The following is a 17,533-nucleotide window of genomic DNA, read 5'->3' as shown; positions in this document are numbered from 1 at the left end:
TAAAGATGATATGTTCATTTATTCAAAACTTCAAGATTATTTATAGCTTTCCAATTCCTGTATCGTTGTAACTTCATTGCTTCTTGTTCAATTCCAAAGGTTGCCCATGAAATCTCTTCGCATGTTGTTTATTCCAGTGTCGATGTGGATGTGGTGGGAATAATGATTCATCTTGACATGCGTTGCCAAGTGTCTAGTTTGGCGTGAGAGTCTTCATCCATGTGTTGCTTATCTTGTTTTTCAGTTAGTGCTTGCTTTTGTTGGGTGTGAGTATTGATTTTTGAAGTGATTGCTTGTTTGATTTGTATAAATATTGATGTTTGATAGATAAGGTCAAATTGTTGAGAAGATGAACGCCTTTTAAATGTGTTGCTAATTATAAGTTTGGTGGTTTTACATTGTTTTCCTTATGTGATGCTGTTGGTGTCATAAAATGTGTATACTGGTAATCTCCATGCGTGGACCTAAACTATCCCCTCACATTTCACATGAATTCCTCTAATTGAAGATAGGTTGATAATCTCAAATACATCCACCAAATACTGATGCAATCATGTCGTATGTTCTTGATGATTCCACATCCATACTTGAATAAACCTTCATTGATTTGCCTGCACCAGCTATTTGCCTTGTATTGATCATCCTCCCTCATCTCGAATTACTGTAACTCAACATTCTCAGAATGGTGCCTATACATACTCTTGTAGTGAATCTAGCTACGCACATGACCAGAAAGCACAAGTAAAACTAACAAACCATAGCGAACAACACGCTTATCAATACCTGTCAGATGCTAATACGTAGAGGTAGTATATGCAATCTGAGATCTGATCGAGATATAAATGGAAGTAGATATAGAGAGTGTGCAGGAAGATGTTATAGCCTTTTAGTTGAATGTATAAAAAGGTACTTACTATTACAGTGCGCGAAAAAAACGTTCCAGTGTTTTGCCAATTCGTAGTTTTACACTTACAGCTCTGTCAATTTTTTCCAGTTTTAAAACTAAAGTAAGACTACGAAAGCTTGGGTTTTTAGCCACAAAATGAGCTACTAAAATAATTGATACAGTAGATATTGAGCTAGTGCAACTGACGTGAAGTAAAAAATTTCGATTTTGTAAAATTGGAAATATCGCTTGATGACCTTATTGTTTGTATACATTCCACGAAAATAATCTGAGAGCCGTAATTTTTTATATCAGTTATGTTTAAAATGTTAGTTATCCGAGGAATGCTTAAAAAAGTATAAAGAAGCCTGAGATTTTGGTCTTTTCCCTCATTATATTTTACCATATTTACTTCATCACTTTAACATGACACGTCCCATTCCTCAGGAGGTTCAAGGATCTGTCAAGACTCTTTTCAACCAAGGTTGTTCCCTCCGTGCCATTCAAAAAATCTTCCCAGATTTGTCCTTCAGTGTACTTTCTCGTTATAGGAAGAAGTTTCTTGGTCATTCAAAAAAACATGCCAAACCCGGAAGACGCAGCAAAATCACTACGCAGAATATGAACTACATTGAGAGGAATCTCCGCAATGGTAATTTAGACGGCCCCAAGGGTGTGCAGTGCTACCATGCTCATATGGGAGTTCAGATGATTTTGAGGAATATACAGTATATACTCAAGCGCAAAGGGTTCAAGGCTAAAAGAAAGATAAAGACCAATTTCGTGTCTGCGGAGAACCGGAAAAAACGTCTTGTGTGGGCCAAGAGACATCGACATTTGACTGCGGACGATTGGCGTAAATGGGGATTTTCCAATGAAAGCAGGGTCAACATGTGGGGATCTGACGGCGAATCTTTCTACTGAACTGACAGGCCCACTGAGTTGATGCCTCATCAAACTGAGGCTCAAGTTCAGGGAGATGGTGGTGGCGTTGTTTTCTGGGGCATGATAACAGCGGAGGGACCCAGCTATGGCTCCACCATTACCGAAGGAACTGTTAACTCAGAAGTTTATGCTGAAATTCTGGACTCATCTTTGCTAGACACTATCGGGTACTATTGGCTGGACAAGAAAACGTTTAGATTCCAGCAAGATAACGCAAGACCACATACTTCTGGTCCCATTAAGAAATGGTTCACGCATCACGGATTCTCTGTTCAAAGTGTCCTTGATTGGCCCCCCCCAAAGCCCTGACCTAAACCTCATTGAACATGTCTGGCATCAACTAAAACGTCGTTTGAACAAGTGCCCTACTAGGGCCAACAGCCTTTCTAAGCTAGAAGACAGAATTAAACAGGAATGGTATAAATTCATAAAAGAAGACTGTCTTAAAGACATAGGCAGCATGCCACGCCGAATCAAAGCGGTTATCAAGAGTATAGGTGGTCCAACTAAATATTGAGCTTTTTTATAAAATTTAATAAATTCGACTGTTCATTTTTCATGAGGCTACCATTCTTTTTCTAATTACGTGAATAAAGTGCATAATATATCATCTGATAGCCAACTACTTAGGCTATTTATGAAACTAAGCAAACCTTAGTAGCTTTGATATTTGCAGAGAAAACTGGCTATAAGTGCAATTTGGCAAAACACTGGAACGTTTTTTTCGTGCACTGTATTTATAATAGGTTCTGAATGACAAAGTAGCAATTTATCTTGTACAACGTTTATCACATCTGGTGAACCTCAGTATTTAGATAGCTGAGATGCACTTCAATTATCATAGCTTGTCCATGCTGTTGCACAACACAGACATATCTACCCATCAAGAATACCTTAATCTTTATAGAAAGTTGTAGCCCTTCTGGCACAACAATTATTCTCATATGAGCCAGGCCAGATAGATGCCTTAAAACTCAGGTTCCATATTAGGGTTGTAAAGTGTCTAAAGACTGAACATTTATTATGTTATGATATTAATTCTCGATTCAGAGCAACTTCTGAAACCATGTTTGTGGGACCTTTATATGTAAAATCTCAACATTTTCGTCAAAAACGTTATTTCATAATTTCATGAATTGCTCAACAAGTTCAATAGAAACAGCTATGATAACTAGCATCATTGGATGCGCCTTGAAAAGTTCTCCTTGTAATGAAATAGCCACCCAAACGCAACTTAATTGAAAACCAAAGTTCATCAAATAGCACTCATTCAAATTCATGCTATTTGGATCTATTAATGAAAGCGCTCAAATGTACATCAAAAAACCATTTAAAGATACTAAAGTAAAGATGCATGCTTATATCGCACATCGCGTGAATGAATCACTCCTAATCACAGTTTATTCAATCACACCCATGATGGTCGTAATAAGTGATGCTATCTTTATCCAAATAGAATCAAATCAATAACAAGCATATTCAAATATGACAACTATGCCCTGCTGCCATAGTTGCACAATATCTCAGATAAAGGACTCCATATTTCAATAACGAACATCACACTTTAAACCATCAAGGTTACATTAAATCATGCTATGACGATAGCTCACCCAAGCCCATCAAGGTTACTCAAGTCGACCCTTATGGCCAGTGCTCCTGCATTGATTACCACTTTAAATCAAGCATCAACAACATTTGCCAGATATCGCAATAGCAGCACCAATTGCTCTTTATCATCACTAATCCTACAAGCTAGTTGCAAATGTATAAATACTCTTCTTTTTTTTACTCAATTCCAGGATCTTCAGTTCATTTTACACACAAATAAAATACAGTCGATTTCTATTGTATTTTATCTTTGCTTTATTTTTTTTTTGTGAAATCCATTAAACCCGATTTCACTGCACTCCTAGATAGCTTAAGGCTGTAAAGGATGATCACTACAACTTTCATAGTCGAATCTCGTAAAATAAGTCGATCGAGTTGCAAAAGGATCAAAAATCAACGAATCGTGACAGAAAGTCGAGCGGGATTGTAATCCGTTTTGGCTGGCTAAAAGAAGACTCTCCTTGATTGCTCAAAGCCCTATAATATAACAGCAATGATACCCACAGAAACGATTATAGAGAAAGCGAGACTCCTCAAATGGATAGCGTACGCAATGTGAGACCCAAAAAGGACAGGCTGGTGACATAAGAGAAGCGTGACATGATCCAAAGCAACAGAATAGCACACAGACAAAAATGATATTGCAGGTGAAGTTTAATTCAGAAACCTCCTTCTTTTGGAAATCCCACGGCCTTGTTTGATGAATTTCGCGATGTGTACTTTACTTAGAACCCTGAAAATAGTACCATTGGATTCCTCAAGCGATTTGCTTTCGAATGATGTACATACTTTCTAATAAAATATCCTCTCTTTGACCACAAATTGGCCATTTACTTGCTTATCTCTCTTCGATTCATGTCCTTTTGTTTACTTTACATGTGATTTTTTTAAAGCTCAATTTTGCTTAGCAAATGAATTATTTTGATCTTGCATGATCCGAGTACCTTCTAGAAGAGGACGATTCCTAAAAAAAAAAGATATGAAATGTGTTGACTCTTTATGGGATGCATGCTCTTGGCATAAGAACTAAAAACAGGTTGCAGGAATGATACACGAAAATGACCAACTCATTATGTAAATGTGGGCATATTGATGATATCTAGTAGCGCAAACACTTGATTGACATCATTGACAGCAACCATGATAGCTGGAAACAAGATGACTTGCACTGGTTCGAAAACAATTCATTATGTTCCATTCCATGGAGATAGCCGCAGTAATATTCATATGATACTCTTGCTTTCCGAGGTGTACGCTTGTCTCTTAATCCAGAATCAATTGTTGCACTGGCTCCAAGATGATGTAAGCAACAAGTAAGCCAACCTTATCATCCTGTATTGCCCAATTAGATGGAGAGTTTATGGCGAATACAAACAACAGAAGAGAAGGATCGGGAACTGTGTGATTTTGGAGAGAGAAATTAAGGGGAGGTAGAGAAAGATTACTTAATCAAGCAACCAGCTGCATTTGTTTCAGTGTCAAATGACATTTTTTGTTTACTTTCTGATGAGGCTGAGCCCGTGAGAAGTTGTCTGTTAATTACATCTAGGGAGAGATGGGGGAACTCGTTTCATGTGAAGGTGGAAAAAGGGCTTTTTGAAGTAGCAAAATGGACATAACTCGAGACAGAAAACAGTTGAAAGCCTCGGACGAAGCGGATCAAATAGAGCAAGTGTCAAACGTCAAAATGGTACTATTTTCACGCGCTAAAAGTAGTATATTGTGAAGAAAAGTAAAAGGAAGCGAATTTGAGTGTGGCAAGGATACTAGACTCACATAAAAGTCGATGAGAAGGATATAAATAGGGATTTGTTTCAACAGCTTTTCCCTCTTCTTCTTCATCTCATCTCTCTACAACAAGCAAAATACTCTATACAAGCAAACTCACTACAAGACATTTGGGCTCTCTCTCTCTACATATGGTCATCTAAATCAAATACTCTACTGTCTATTGGCCTCTACTACTGCTACATACAATGCCTTACAAATCCATGGTCCTCTCTACGTCTCTTGGTCCATGCTAGAAAAAGGCCACACTATCTTTGATACATGCAGACCTTGGTGAACTGTGCGAGTAAGTTATTATCTTGTTGAACGTATGAGCCATGTTGACTAACCTATTGATTACATAGTGCCGAAAAACTACTTTGTAGGGACTGAGTAGGATCACCGCTTCATAATCGTGGGTAGACTGCAGGACAAATCCATTGGTCATGCTACGGGATGATCACAAGCTTTATTGCCGACGAGAGTAGGGTTTAACCCTATGATCCGGAGATGGAGGCGGCTTGAGCGTGTCGATGATCTTGTGATGGGTGAAGCAAGTTTACACCTTGGTACCTGTTTATATAGTGTTGGTTCCTTTTATTGATGGTCAATTTTCTTTGCCCAAATGGTTTGTTACGCACTCATGCCACAGTACTTGTGTACTCATCTCATCTTTATCTAGTTACCTCTGCCATCTCATGTTCTATCTCATCTAAAGAAAGCTGTTCTTTCCAAATGCTATCAAGCCAAGTTCTCTGTGCCTTCTACAAGCTCCTAAAATGACAAGACTGTTCAAATATACCATCTCTACATCTATACAAGGTCAAGCCCTACTCTCATCTGTGCTTCCTACAAGCTCCTAAAATGACAAGACTGTTCAAATATATCATCTCTACATCTATACAAGGTCAAGCCCTACTCTCATCTGTGCTTCCTCTTACTCAATCAATTATCAAGACAATTAATGCCTGACATCTATACAAGGCCAAGTCGTTCTTATATCTCTGCTACCTCTATCTATACAAGTCAAAATAGCCTCAAAAATCTTAATCCATCAAGTATGGTGATCTCATAAACTCAAATACACATTAATAAAAAACAACCACGTCTTGTCATTAGCTTCAATATTATGCTCTTTTATGATTGCATCTTGTTTCAATGCTTGTACTGTCCTTTGATTGCTATGACCAATGTATTTTAAAGCCTGTACATAATTTAATCATATACATATAATTTAACGTCAAGAGATTTTGCCTGTATGTAATATCATAACATGATAAACTTATGGTCCCTAAACACTTTCAAAGCCTCAAAAAGGAAAGAAGTTGATCTAACAAGTATTTTGATAGACTGGCGTTATCAAATATAGATTCAAAAAGAACAGCATAGCTAACGATAATGCTCTATGATTTGCCATCTACTTTCCATACGCTTCAAAAGTATCTATTACTGTATTGCCTTTATGATGGAAAGGAGGGCATTGAGTCTGCCAGCCGGCCGCACCAGCCGCCAAAATTGATTCAAATCCAGAACATTTTTTCTGTTCAAGATTGGACAGAAAGCGTCTTTCTTCGACTTGATTCAATTATTTTGTAAGATTCGACTATATAAGTTGTGAAGATCATCCTTTGCTTCCTAATATAGCCCCTGGTGGTAGGGCGAAGTGGTAGAACTTCCGTATGCCAACGGAAGGATCCCCGGTTCAAATCCTGGTGAACGCAAGTTGTTTGATTTTTTGACATAGTACTGATGTCCTCGTTTGGTGTTTTGTGCTCTTATCCATGATCTATATTTTGACGATTTCCGCAAGACTGTACTGGCTCTAGGTGTCGCACCTTATTAGTAGTAGATTTCTTTCCCAACTTAGTTCAAAAATATCTTATTCCCCTTCATTTCAGACATTATTGGGTCTACCAACAGTCTTTTCTATCCCTCGGTATGACATTTAAAGGACTTTAAATAAAACCTGGAGCTCGTCTCCCCTGCAAAAAAAAAAAAAATTGCTTCCTAATACAATCTCAAAGTACTTTTCAAGACGCATCCAATGGTACCAAGTAATATAAATGTTTTGAATAAACTTATCAAATAATTTATGAAAATATGAAAAGAGGTTTCTGGCCAAAAAGTCAAAATTTTGTTTATGAAAACCTCACAAAGATGATTTCAGCGGTTACGTTAGATCGATAGAAACGTTTTGATTCAATATATGCCCTGGTAAAAGTCTTCATTTTCAAGGTGAAAAATGCGATCGTTTGATTTTCAATGAAAACCATGAGGGGTACCTCATGCTTTTTGGTCGAATTTCGTCCATGTTTTTTCGGTCCCCAAAAAGTTGAGCAAAGGTGTCAGCAAGTAACGGCTGGATGAGAGCAATTGTTTGGTGCTATTCTGACAATCTAAATCAGCTTCTAACACGAGAAATCACGACCTAAATGCACTCATATTTTGCTGTATTAGGGATACTAAGGACTAAAAAGGGGAAATGCCAGTATACTGCTTGCCCGTATATAAAGTAGCTACGTGTATATGAATGTACAGCATCACGTACGAATCAGATTCACAGATAATAGGAAGGGCTTTCATGTCTAAGTAGAAGGTCAAAATGAAAGTAGCAGTATTTTAATAAGATACGCAAGAGCAATCGGTAGCGCGAGCTGCCGCCGTATAGGTTGGTTCTCACCAAAGCGAAGCGAAGGTAGAGAGTCATTCAAAGCGTAAACACACGTATTTAATAAAAACATCTTTTTTGACTTGCTTGCTGGCCTTGCCCGTTTTACGGAAGTCCATTCGTCTTAAATATACCATTATACAGCTTTGTTAAAATCAGGAATGCAGCTTATGGATATTACATTTGAGCATGCATTGCTCTGATAGAGTCTTTAGGAGTTCAGCACTAGCCGCTGATTTAGAGTGCCTCGAGAATAGTTTCCTAGATTTTTCACACATCAGGAGATGTCAAGCAAAGAAAAAGAACCCTGGTAATGTATAAATGGGTAGCAAAAAGCTACTTTGTTAGTTACATACACTATGTTACTTGATCTCAAGCTTTGATTGGTTGTTATGACAGCCTCGCCATACTCGCCACTATTCAAAACGCCTAATATTGAACACATACACTTCAAGGCCAAATCTCTATATACGTTGTTCATGTTGATTTTAGCGTTTTGAGAATGACTATTGCTATCACAAAGGCTCAGAATCGTCTTATAAAACAAATTTGACGCTCCCTATTAATTATCACTGCAGCAAATCGATACTTGGAAGTATCTTTGATTCTGAACTTTTGCTTTCACTGCCCATACCAATGAATGCACATCTTAAATATAAGTTGGCTTCAGTTCAAGCCTAATCAACAAGAGCATCCGCTCAAGCATCCTAAATTCAATTGCATTCGCAATGAATCGTGGAATGAGAGACAAATCAATAGATATGACACAATTTGCTTGATATGAGCAGCATTAATATTATCATGTGCAACCTGGTTGTCTACAATTCATCCATCACTAACCTTATTTATAGGAAAACGATGATTTGCACTTCTTTATTCTACATAGTTCGAAAATGTGTTTTAATATATGAAATCACTCTAAATTTAGTCGAATTACATAGAAAATCTTCCAAAGCACTTTGGATGTCTGATACTTTAAGTCTCCAGCATGAATAATTTGCGGCCATCTCATGGATGCTTACATGATCCGTACGGCACACAGTGAAATGTAAATTTAGTATTCTGTAAATTCCATTTAGAGCGAGAATTCATAAGATATGTGGTACCCTCTCTAGAGTCTAAAGTACCAACGGTGATACGAATATCATAAGGCCTGTATTGGTTACAAATGACTACCTTAAAAGCGTTCGAGATCCCTAGGAATATGTAAGCATCCACATCTTCTTCTTTCTCCTCTGCATCATTTTATGATATCCAAATGTATCTATACTTGGTCCTGATCTACATCACATTGCTATCCCTAGCACAGGGTGGCGTAATCTTTGATAGCCATAACGAGATTCTTGATCTACACAACACATTGCGAAAAAAGCACAATTCCCCAGAACTGAAATGGAGTATTAAACTTGCCATTGAATCAAGATCTTTCGTAGATAGATGTGATTTCTACAAGATAGTAAATCACAAAAACTCAACCAACAATATTGCTCAAGGATATGCCAATTGGAACGATGCAATCTTGGGCTGGTACAGTGGGCATAGATATTACAACAAGCCCAAATACACCAATAAGGCAGGCCCTTTCATTGCCATGATTTGGAAATCATCCACCCATGTTGGTTGTGCCTCCTTTGATTGCGGTAAAGATGTAGGCCGACTGTATCAGTGCGAATACTCTCCTAGTATTCCTGTCGAATTAGTGTTTGACAATGAAGAATACATTGATAACATTGATGAATAAAGCGTATATTGTACCTTATCCTCACGTCACATTACAGCCTTTTGAGTTTGAATCCTATGGATCTTGCCTACGGGCGAATGAAGGGATGTCGGTGGAGGGGAAGGCCTTGCCCCAGTAAAATAAAATTTCTTCCTACTCCACTCGTCTTATTTTCTTTGTCTCTCTTTCCACTTGAATACTTGTTAAAAAAGATGTTGAAGCAAGTCGTGAATACCAATACCAGCAAGATTACTATGAAGCAATTCTCAACCAGCTCCATTGCACTTGCAGGCCGTCAAACTGGTGGTCGCAGAAAAGCCGAAAAGAAATTTGATGTTGATTTTATGCCAAAATTCGATTTTGATGACCAAACCACCATCGGTCATAACCTCTTTGACAATATCAGAGAGGTTCGCAAATACTTAAGAAAGACTGAATTCGAGTTGCCTAAATTAAATGGTAAGTTGTCTGTTACAACGGCACACACTTGACATTTCTTAACCGACCCCCTGGTTTTTTTTTGCTGATTGCAGCTTACGCCAAACCTTTCGAAGCACCCACAAAGGATCAAATCCTCAAGTTCAAGTCGCACATTTATCTAGGTGAAGGCCACCCTGTCGAGAAGAAAGCTGTCTTGAGCGTCAAGGTTGCTGATCTAGGATTGAGTGAGACAGAAAAGCACAAATTCTTATTATTGAGTGGACCCAGATACAATGTAAACACAGAGGAATTGGTCATGTCAAGCGAAAAATTCCCTCATCGCAAGCAAAACAAAAAGTTTTTGATTGATACTTTGCAAAAGTTGATCAAGGAGGCAAAGGTAGGCAACTAGATGGTTTACATGTGTGTGTATGTATGGCATTGATTGAGCATATGTGAATAACAGGATACCAAGGATACTTTTGCCGATATTCCTCTCGATTTACCAAAGCCCAAGCAAAGATTAGAATTTCCCAAAGAATGGATCAGATCACCAACCCCCGCCACAACTGTTCAAGCTACCACTGAAGCCAAGATCACCGAGGAATTGGGTCAATCCGCCAGCAAGCAAAAGACCGTTTAATTTTCTAGATATTATTATTTCAGCACGCAACATTTCCCTTTCAACATCTTCAATTTGTACAAAAAAAAATGACAGAATAAATTTTTATTTGATTTTTTAGAAATTAACAAGGATTTGCGAGTAGTGTAGTAGGCAGGTTGCTCTTCAAGGTGAAATTAGAATACATGACACCCCAATAAGCTTCAACACCAGTCTTGTAAGGCTCATCTCTGGCAGAAAAGTAGAGCATGTCAATGTTTCTTTGTCGAGTGACACAGAGAACGTTGGATAAGTACAGCTTTTGATTAGCAGATGAAGCAACAGAAGCACCAAAGTTACCACCACCAGATGGCCAGCCAGTCTCGCCAATACGGACAGGCTTACCATTCGCCTTTTGCTGGACAACAGAATCATAATGAGCCATTAGTGTGGAAGCACCTTGATTGGCAGTAACACCTTCCCAGTAAGGGAATGCGTTCCTATATTACAGCGGTTTGATTAAATCATGATGAATCAGTTATTTGGCATCTACTTACATTAATAAAAAGTCCAGTTTTTCAACTACAACGGGAGGGAATTCGTAGTAGACATCAGCAGTAGTGACAGAAATACCTTTGGGTTTGACCAAATCGCGAACAGTACCAATGTAGTTTGCCAATGAGTTTTCATCAGTGTCTTTTCTATAAAGTACCTCAGAACCAACAATAATAGCATCAACCTTGCTGAAAGATCCTTGCTGATTGTTGGCAAGAATAGCCTTCAAAGCAGCCATTTCAGCATCGAATGTATCGGGACGATCAATCCACATCCCCAAATAGATGTTCATGCCCAATTCATTGGCTGCACGCAATGCAAGAGCGCCTTCATTACATACAGACAGGGAAAAGGTACGCACACGGTTCGTATACTTTTTGATTTGAGCGAATTCAGCCTTGATGGTCTCGTAGGAGGGACAAGCATTTTGGTTGATACCGTAATTTAAACCATAAAAGTAGTTTTGAGCAGCTGCAGTGCTCAAAATGGAAAGTAGGATGAGGATCAAAAATTTCAACATGTTGGTTTCAATGAGTAAACAAACAAATAAATTAGATGGGTCCTTTTATACCCGCAAGGCTCTGCTTTTCTTGTCCTCTTCACCCTCGCCATCATTGCCCCCGAAACATGTCAACTTTTACCAGGTTATTTGGCTAAACAAGGGCTTTCCGTGTTTCGTTCATTGGCCTTGTTCCTGGGTGACGATCCAGTGCCAAGACTCTAGATCCATCTTATCAGTCTTATTTTGCTCAATTCGATCAATAGAAGGAATAGAATTAAATTAAATTCTAAAAAATATGATGACACTCTTAATCAAGATTGATATCGAGAGCCTGATACCTGGAACAAGGCGAAACAGACGAGAAAGGATTGAATATACACTTGCTTGATTTAGAATGTGTAAATGAGCTCTTATGTGTATATGTTTGCCAGTTGTCGTAGTCAACTAGTCTAACATGAACAAACTGTGATAGGCTCGATACAATGCGAAAATGAATTGCTCTTCTCAGGCAAACACATGAGCATTTGCAGGCAGGTCTGATATTAGTACAGAAATCAGAAGATAATCTGCCATCTGCCTTTAGTATTATTTAGAACAATTTGGCACTATTTTGCCTCTGTTTCGAAAGAAAGAAAAAACATCAGATCTATTTTTGACTTGAGGATCCCTCCCTTCAGGGCATATTAAAAATCATAGCCTTTCATGCAGTCTAAAGAGGATCAACATGGATGTGTCAGCATATACCTATTAATTTTATATATATACAAGCTTACCAACAGCAAAACGCATCAAAATTTGCATGAATTAGTCTTAACAACATCAACATGCCTCCTATTCGAATTAAAAGTTGCACAAGCTGCAGAACTGCCCTTCCAGAAAATTTCAGCTATCGAGGATGTGTTTCATGCCGTGTAAATAAAAGCTATAAAGCAAACACATAACCAAATTGGATAATTTTCAAGCCTTCATATCTTGACATGTAGTCCTTTTTGAGCCACCGAAATGACGCCAAACGATTGTACTCGAGCAGTAGTAACTTCCTGACACCTTTGCTCAACTTTTTGAGGACCAAAAAAAGAAGGCCAAAAATTGACCAAAAAGCATGAGGGGTACCTCATGGTTTTCACCAAAAATCAAACGATCGCATTTTTCACATTGAAAATGAAGACTTTTGCTATGGTATATATTGAATCAAAATGTTTCTTTTGATCCAAAGCAACTCCTAAAACCACTTTTATGAAGTCTCCATATGCAAAATTTTGACATTTTGGCCAAAAACTGTATTTCATATTTTTGTAATTACTCAATAAGTTCATCCAACACATCTATCTTATTTGACACCATTGAAAGCGCCTTGAAAAGTACTTCAAGAATGTATTAGGAAGCATAGGGTGGTCATCATAGTTTATATAGTCGAATCTTAAAAAATAAATTAAAGAAGTCGAAAAAAGACAAAATCTGTCCAATCTTGAACAAAAAAAAAAAAAAAAAAAAAAAGTGTCTGAGCGTAAATTATTTATGGCGCTGCTGCTGGCTGACACAAATGCCTTTCTGATGGTGGTTGGCTTCTCAGCCTCTTTCTCAATTCAGATACACTTTGCTTTACATAACGTTACGTAGGAGTTTTGTAAATATTAGGCCAATCGTTAAATAAAAATAAAAGTATATCTACTACAGTTACATTAAAAAAAAAAAAAAACTTTCTGATGGTGGCAACGATGATTGCAATGCTTATTAAATGAGAATCACAAATTTTAAAGGACAATTTCTTAGCTTGAATACCTTTTTCTTTGCTTTTGTTGGAATTTTTCGTTATAAAGGTGTCTTTTGCAATGACAATCTCTCAAAAAAAATTACTGTAGATCTCATTTACCCATGGCCAGCTTTATTACGACACCGCCTCAAGAGGAATATCAGCGAATGATAAGACAATTCTACTATCAGAAAATGTGGTATACCAAAGCTGCATACTATTTTAACTTTCTTTCGCATCGTCTCAATAATAGCTTTTGTTTGGTATCAGTATATAAGCAAAGGGGAATGCAGGGAAGATACCTTCCCCTACCTCCACTTGACTCTGATTTAACTTTTACTATTAATGTATTGTCTAAAAGCTACTTGATATACTATCTCTGATTTGAAATGTCTTCGGCGAAAGCCGCAGAGCGATGTCCTCATCGAGCGTAACGATATTGATCGACTAGTTGATGTATACTCCTGTTCCGTTTCCATGATGATAATATGAATTAATTGTGCAACGGCCACAATGCGTGTGAATATACAATATTGCAGGTCTTTGCACGTAATATGACATAACCTGATGAATAATTTGAAATGCATCGATAGCGTATGCTCTGCTTTTCATCAAAACCGCAATATGCGACTACTGCAAACATTTGACAAATAAAATTTACGTTAGCTGTTGCCATAATCTCATTACACAAAGCTTTGTTCTTCCGTTCGATTGATTATTCAGCAAAATGCTAAATTTGAGCGTTCATTTGTTATTTTAAGACTACTAGCTACTAACATGTTGTGAGCAACCAGGATTGAGGTGACTTTTGGGTAAAACTAGCATAGTTTGAGAGTACAAAACGACTGCGCCTGTTGCACCTTCGAGTAACACACACTGCTAATAGCAAGGTTTGCAATTGTATACACAAACAATGCAGTATTCCCTCCCAGATGTACGCAGCCCAAAATAGGCCTTGGCTATATAAATGCACTTCTTGTCTTGCTTGTTCAAAGTAGCATACAAAATCATAAATAACAATGTCTGAATTCGAGGGATCCAAAATCTATTACTTCAAGAACGTTGGCAACAACCGTAAATATCCTCTGCTCAAAAGATATTACAGAAATCTAACTGCAGTGTATAGCTATCCTGGGCCGTGGTGACCCTCTGCGATTGTTCTTTGATGATGCTGGTATTAGTTTCGAGTTTATCAGAGTTACGTTTGGAGAATGGCCAGAGATGAAGCAGAAATTGATTCAAGATGGCCATCGTATGCCCACTCTGCCTTACCTGTTTACCAAGTCTGGCAAGTTTTATGGTACTACTGCTCCTCTTCTCAGATACATCTCGAAGAAATTGAACAAGTATATTCCCAAAGATCCCGAGGATGAGTACTTGGCTGATGCTTACGCTGATGTGTATCTCGATTGGATGAGCAAGTGGGTGGAGGCTTTCCTCAGCAAGGAACCCAATGCCATGAGCGACTACGAGAACAAGTATTGCGCCTCTCAACAGGCCAATTGGAATAATATTCTTGGTGACAGAAAAGGGCCTTTCATTTTTGGTGATGAGGTATGTGATCTGCACATTTAAATGTGGATAGTTATAGCTAATAGTCGACATTCCCAAAGATTTCATATACTGATTTCTTGCTCTACCATCAATTAAACAACGATTTTGGCGCCAAGGTCAATGCTGACAAGTATCCTCGTATCGCTGAATTTGTAAAGGCTATTCAGAGCAGACCTTCGCTTCAAAAGCATTTCGAGATTGAAAAGAAAGAGTTTAATGAAATTCAAAATGAAAAAGGCCAATAAAGAAATTAAATGATCAAAACTGAATTCCTAGATATATTCCTGCTGATCTCAATGTCTTATTGCATCGTTTTTCCTCACTTTACATATTTGTAGATGTGTTTTGCTCCAGTCGTAAGCAGCAGAGCAAGTAGTTGATTCCACAATGCATCAATGCTTCATAGTGGCTTTGAGAGGGGCATAAAACGACTGTTTATACTTGTCAAATCCAGAAATACATATTCCTCGAGATTTTTTTCGTTGTTCTTTTTCCCTACATCACTTGAAAGAAACTCACCAATGGCAAAGAATAAGAGCAAGAATAAGGGAAATACGCAAAAGGCACCTGGAACTTATACCTTGCCCAAGGTGAAGAAGATGGCAGAGAGCGAAGAGCCAGTACAAAATGAAGAGAAATACATGAGGGTTGCACCTGCTTCTGAAACCAAAGTAAGTTTGACATTTTTGACATGTAGCATGGCTCTAATCTATAAAACTTAGAAAATTGCCGATAGAAAGTTAAAAGCAAAGATCACTCATCAAGAAAAGAACAGCAGAGATGCTGCTCGTGCAGCTGCCAGAGCAGAAATGTTGTTGCAAGAAGAAGGCGGTTATTTGGAAGCTGAAGGTCTTGAAAGAACCTTCAAGTTTAGACAAGATCAACTTGCTCCCAGTTTGGATGTCAACACTGTCAGCAAGGTAAGCATGCTAGTATTATTCTGACCAACTGCTATAACCAACACAACCTATCTAGATCTTTTCCCTCGATTTACCTGAATTTGGACCTTATTCAATTGACTATACCCGTAACGGCCGTCATTTATTGATTGGAGGTCATAAAGGCCATATTGCAGCTTTCGACTGGCAAACTGGTGGACTTCATTTCGAGACACATGTCAATGAGACTGTGCGTGATGTTACGTATGTTGAAATGTCAAAATGTATATGGATCATGAACTAATGACAATTGTATAGCTGGCTCCACAACGAAACATTATTAGCAGTGGCACAAAAGAAATACGTCTACATTTACGATAAATCAGGCCTCGAAATTCACCGACTTCAAAACCACACCTACGTTGACAAGCTCGAATTCTTACCCTATCACTATTTACTTGCATCGATTGGCAGCAATGGTTATCTCAAGTACCAAGACACATCTACTGGTGAACTTGTCGCAGAGAAGCGAACAAAGCTTGGGCCCTGCAACACCATGACACAAAATAGATACAACGCCGTTATTCATCTTGGCCATCAAAACGGCACAGTGACACTGTGGTCACCATCCATGCCTGCACCCTTAGTGAAAATGCAATGTCATCGTGGACCTGTGCGAGCAGTTGCAGTGGATAGAGGAGGACATTACATGGCAACATCTGGAGCAGATGGACAATTGAAGATTTGGGATATTCGCACTTATGGATGTCTCCAAGAATACTATACACCTCGTACAGCTACATCACTCGACATCTCAGATACAGGCTTACTGGGCGTTGGATTAAATCAACATGTGCAGGTCTGGAAGGACGCCTTTAGAACAAAACAACAATCACCTTACATGTCACACTTGGAAGCTGGCTCTATGATTCAAGATCTTAAATTCGTACCTTATGAAGATGTGCTGGGCATTGGTCACCAAAAGGGTATTTCTAGCATCGTTGTGCCTGGTGCTGGTGAGGCCAACTTTGATACGCTTGAAGCCAATCCCTTCCAAACCAAGAGACAAAGACAAGAGACTGAAGTACATACATTATTGGATAAACTTCAGCCTGATATGATCATGTTGGATCCCACACAGATTGGTAAAATCAACAGATTAACAAAGGCAGAGATATTAAAGAGAAGAGAGGAGGAGCAAGAAGCAAATACACCAGATACACCAGAGAAGGAAAAGAAGAGAATGAGAGGCAGAAATTCAGCATTGAAGAGACATAGACGCAAGAAGGCCAAGAATGTGGTTGACCACAAGATGGTGAGTATTTAATACGTGTATGCTTTTATATACACACTGCTGACTATTATTTATTAATTAGGCTGATATGGATGAAAAGATTGCATTAGAAAAGGCCAAGGCTGCAAAGGAACAAAATAGAGATAAACCCTTTACTACCCTTGACATTTTTGAATAAACACGGTGTACACTTTACTTGGCTACATGACAATACAGCAGAGCGAAGCCTGCTTCTCATCGTACTGCTTTTGCTTTTTGCACTTGTCCTGTTGTGAGCGCCGTATTTCTCGCACCAAGCCATGAAATGCGTCCTCAATCTTGATATTTTGCTTGGCTGATGCCTCGAAAAACTGACAGTTGTACTCTTTTGCTAGATCTCTGC

At 38.4% G+C, this 17,533-nt stretch overlaps 7 protein-coding genes across 7 annotated transcripts; 6 read left to right on the top strand and 1 right to left on the bottom strand.

Annotated features, from left to right (window-relative positions):
• Window positions 1–1,312: 1,312 nt before the first annotated feature.
• On the top strand, window positions 1,313–1,810 carry ATC70_002110 (uncharacterized protein; the record flags this gene model as incomplete). The annotated part of the gene is made up of 1 exon (XM_064821493.1): window positions 1,313–1,810. One exon carries the CDS (start codon window positions 1,313–1,315, stop codon window positions 1,808–1,810), a length of 498 nt encoding a protein of 165 aa, XP_064681179.1.
• A 21-nt stretch (window positions 1,811–1,831) lies between these two features.
• Window positions 1,832–2,140, top strand: ATC70_002109 (uncharacterized protein; the record flags this gene model as incomplete). Its single annotated transcript, XM_064821492.1, has 1 exon — window positions 1,832–2,140. The coding sequence occupies one exon, from the start codon at window positions 1,832–1,834 to the stop codon at window positions 2,138–2,140; it is 309 nt and encodes a 102-aa protein (XP_064681178.1).
• Window positions 2,141–9,132: 6,992 nt separating this feature from the next.
• ATC70_002108 (uncharacterized protein) lies at window positions 9,133–9,615 on the top strand (the record flags this gene model as incomplete). The annotated part of the gene is made up of 1 exon (XM_064821491.1): window positions 9,133–9,615. The coding sequence occupies one exon, from the start codon at window positions 9,133–9,135 to the stop codon at window positions 9,613–9,615; it is 483 nt and encodes a 160-aa protein (XP_064681177.1).
• A 191-nt stretch (window positions 9,616–9,806) lies between these two features.
• CHS1_1 (Chitin synthase, class 1) lies at window positions 9,807–10,657 on the top strand (the record flags this gene model as incomplete). Its single annotated transcript, XM_064821490.1, has 3 exons — window positions 9,807–10,053; window positions 10,128–10,414; window positions 10,481–10,657. The coding sequence occupies 3 exons, from the start codon at window positions 9,807–9,809 to the stop codon at window positions 10,655–10,657; spliced, it is 711 nt and encodes a 236-aa protein (XP_064681176.1).
• A 103-nt stretch (window positions 10,658–10,760) lies between these two features.
• ATC70_002106 (uncharacterized protein) lies at window positions 10,761–11,690 on the bottom strand (the record flags this gene model as incomplete). The annotated part of the gene is made up of 2 exons (XM_064821489.1): window positions 10,761–11,115; window positions 11,173–11,690. The coding sequence occupies 2 exons, from the start codon at window positions 11,688–11,690 to the stop codon at window positions 10,761–10,763; spliced, it is 873 nt and encodes a 290-aa protein (XP_064681175.1).
• A 2,754-nt stretch (window positions 11,691–14,444) lies between these two features.
• On the top strand, window positions 14,445–15,224 carry ATC70_002105 (uncharacterized protein; the record flags this gene model as incomplete). The annotated part of the gene is made up of 3 exons (XM_064821488.1): window positions 14,445–14,499; window positions 14,552–14,979; window positions 15,039–15,224. 3 exons carry the CDS (start codon window positions 14,445–14,447, stop codon window positions 15,222–15,224), a joined length of 669 nt encoding a protein of 222 aa, XP_064681174.1.
• Window positions 15,225–15,500: 276 nt separating this feature from the next.
• On the top strand, window positions 15,501–17,329 carry ATC70_002104 (uncharacterized protein; the record flags this gene model as incomplete). The annotated part of the gene is made up of 5 exons (XM_064821487.1): window positions 15,501–15,650; window positions 15,702–15,899; window positions 15,955–16,121; window positions 16,176–17,172; window positions 17,234–17,329. 5 exons carry the CDS (start codon window positions 15,501–15,503, stop codon window positions 17,327–17,329), a joined length of 1,608 nt encoding a protein of 535 aa, XP_064681173.1.
• Between the last annotated feature and the right edge of the window lie 204 nt (window positions 17,330–17,533).

The sequence above is a fragment of the Mucor velutinosus genome (assembly GCF_035048745.1).
Source record: "Mucor velutinosus strain NIH1002 chromosome Unknown tig00000093, whole genome shotgun sequence".
NCBI lineage: Eukaryota > Fungi > Mucoromycota > Mucoromycetes > Mucorales > Mucoraceae > Mucor > Mucor velutinosus.
This window is presented reverse-complemented; position numbering and strand designations above follow the sequence as displayed.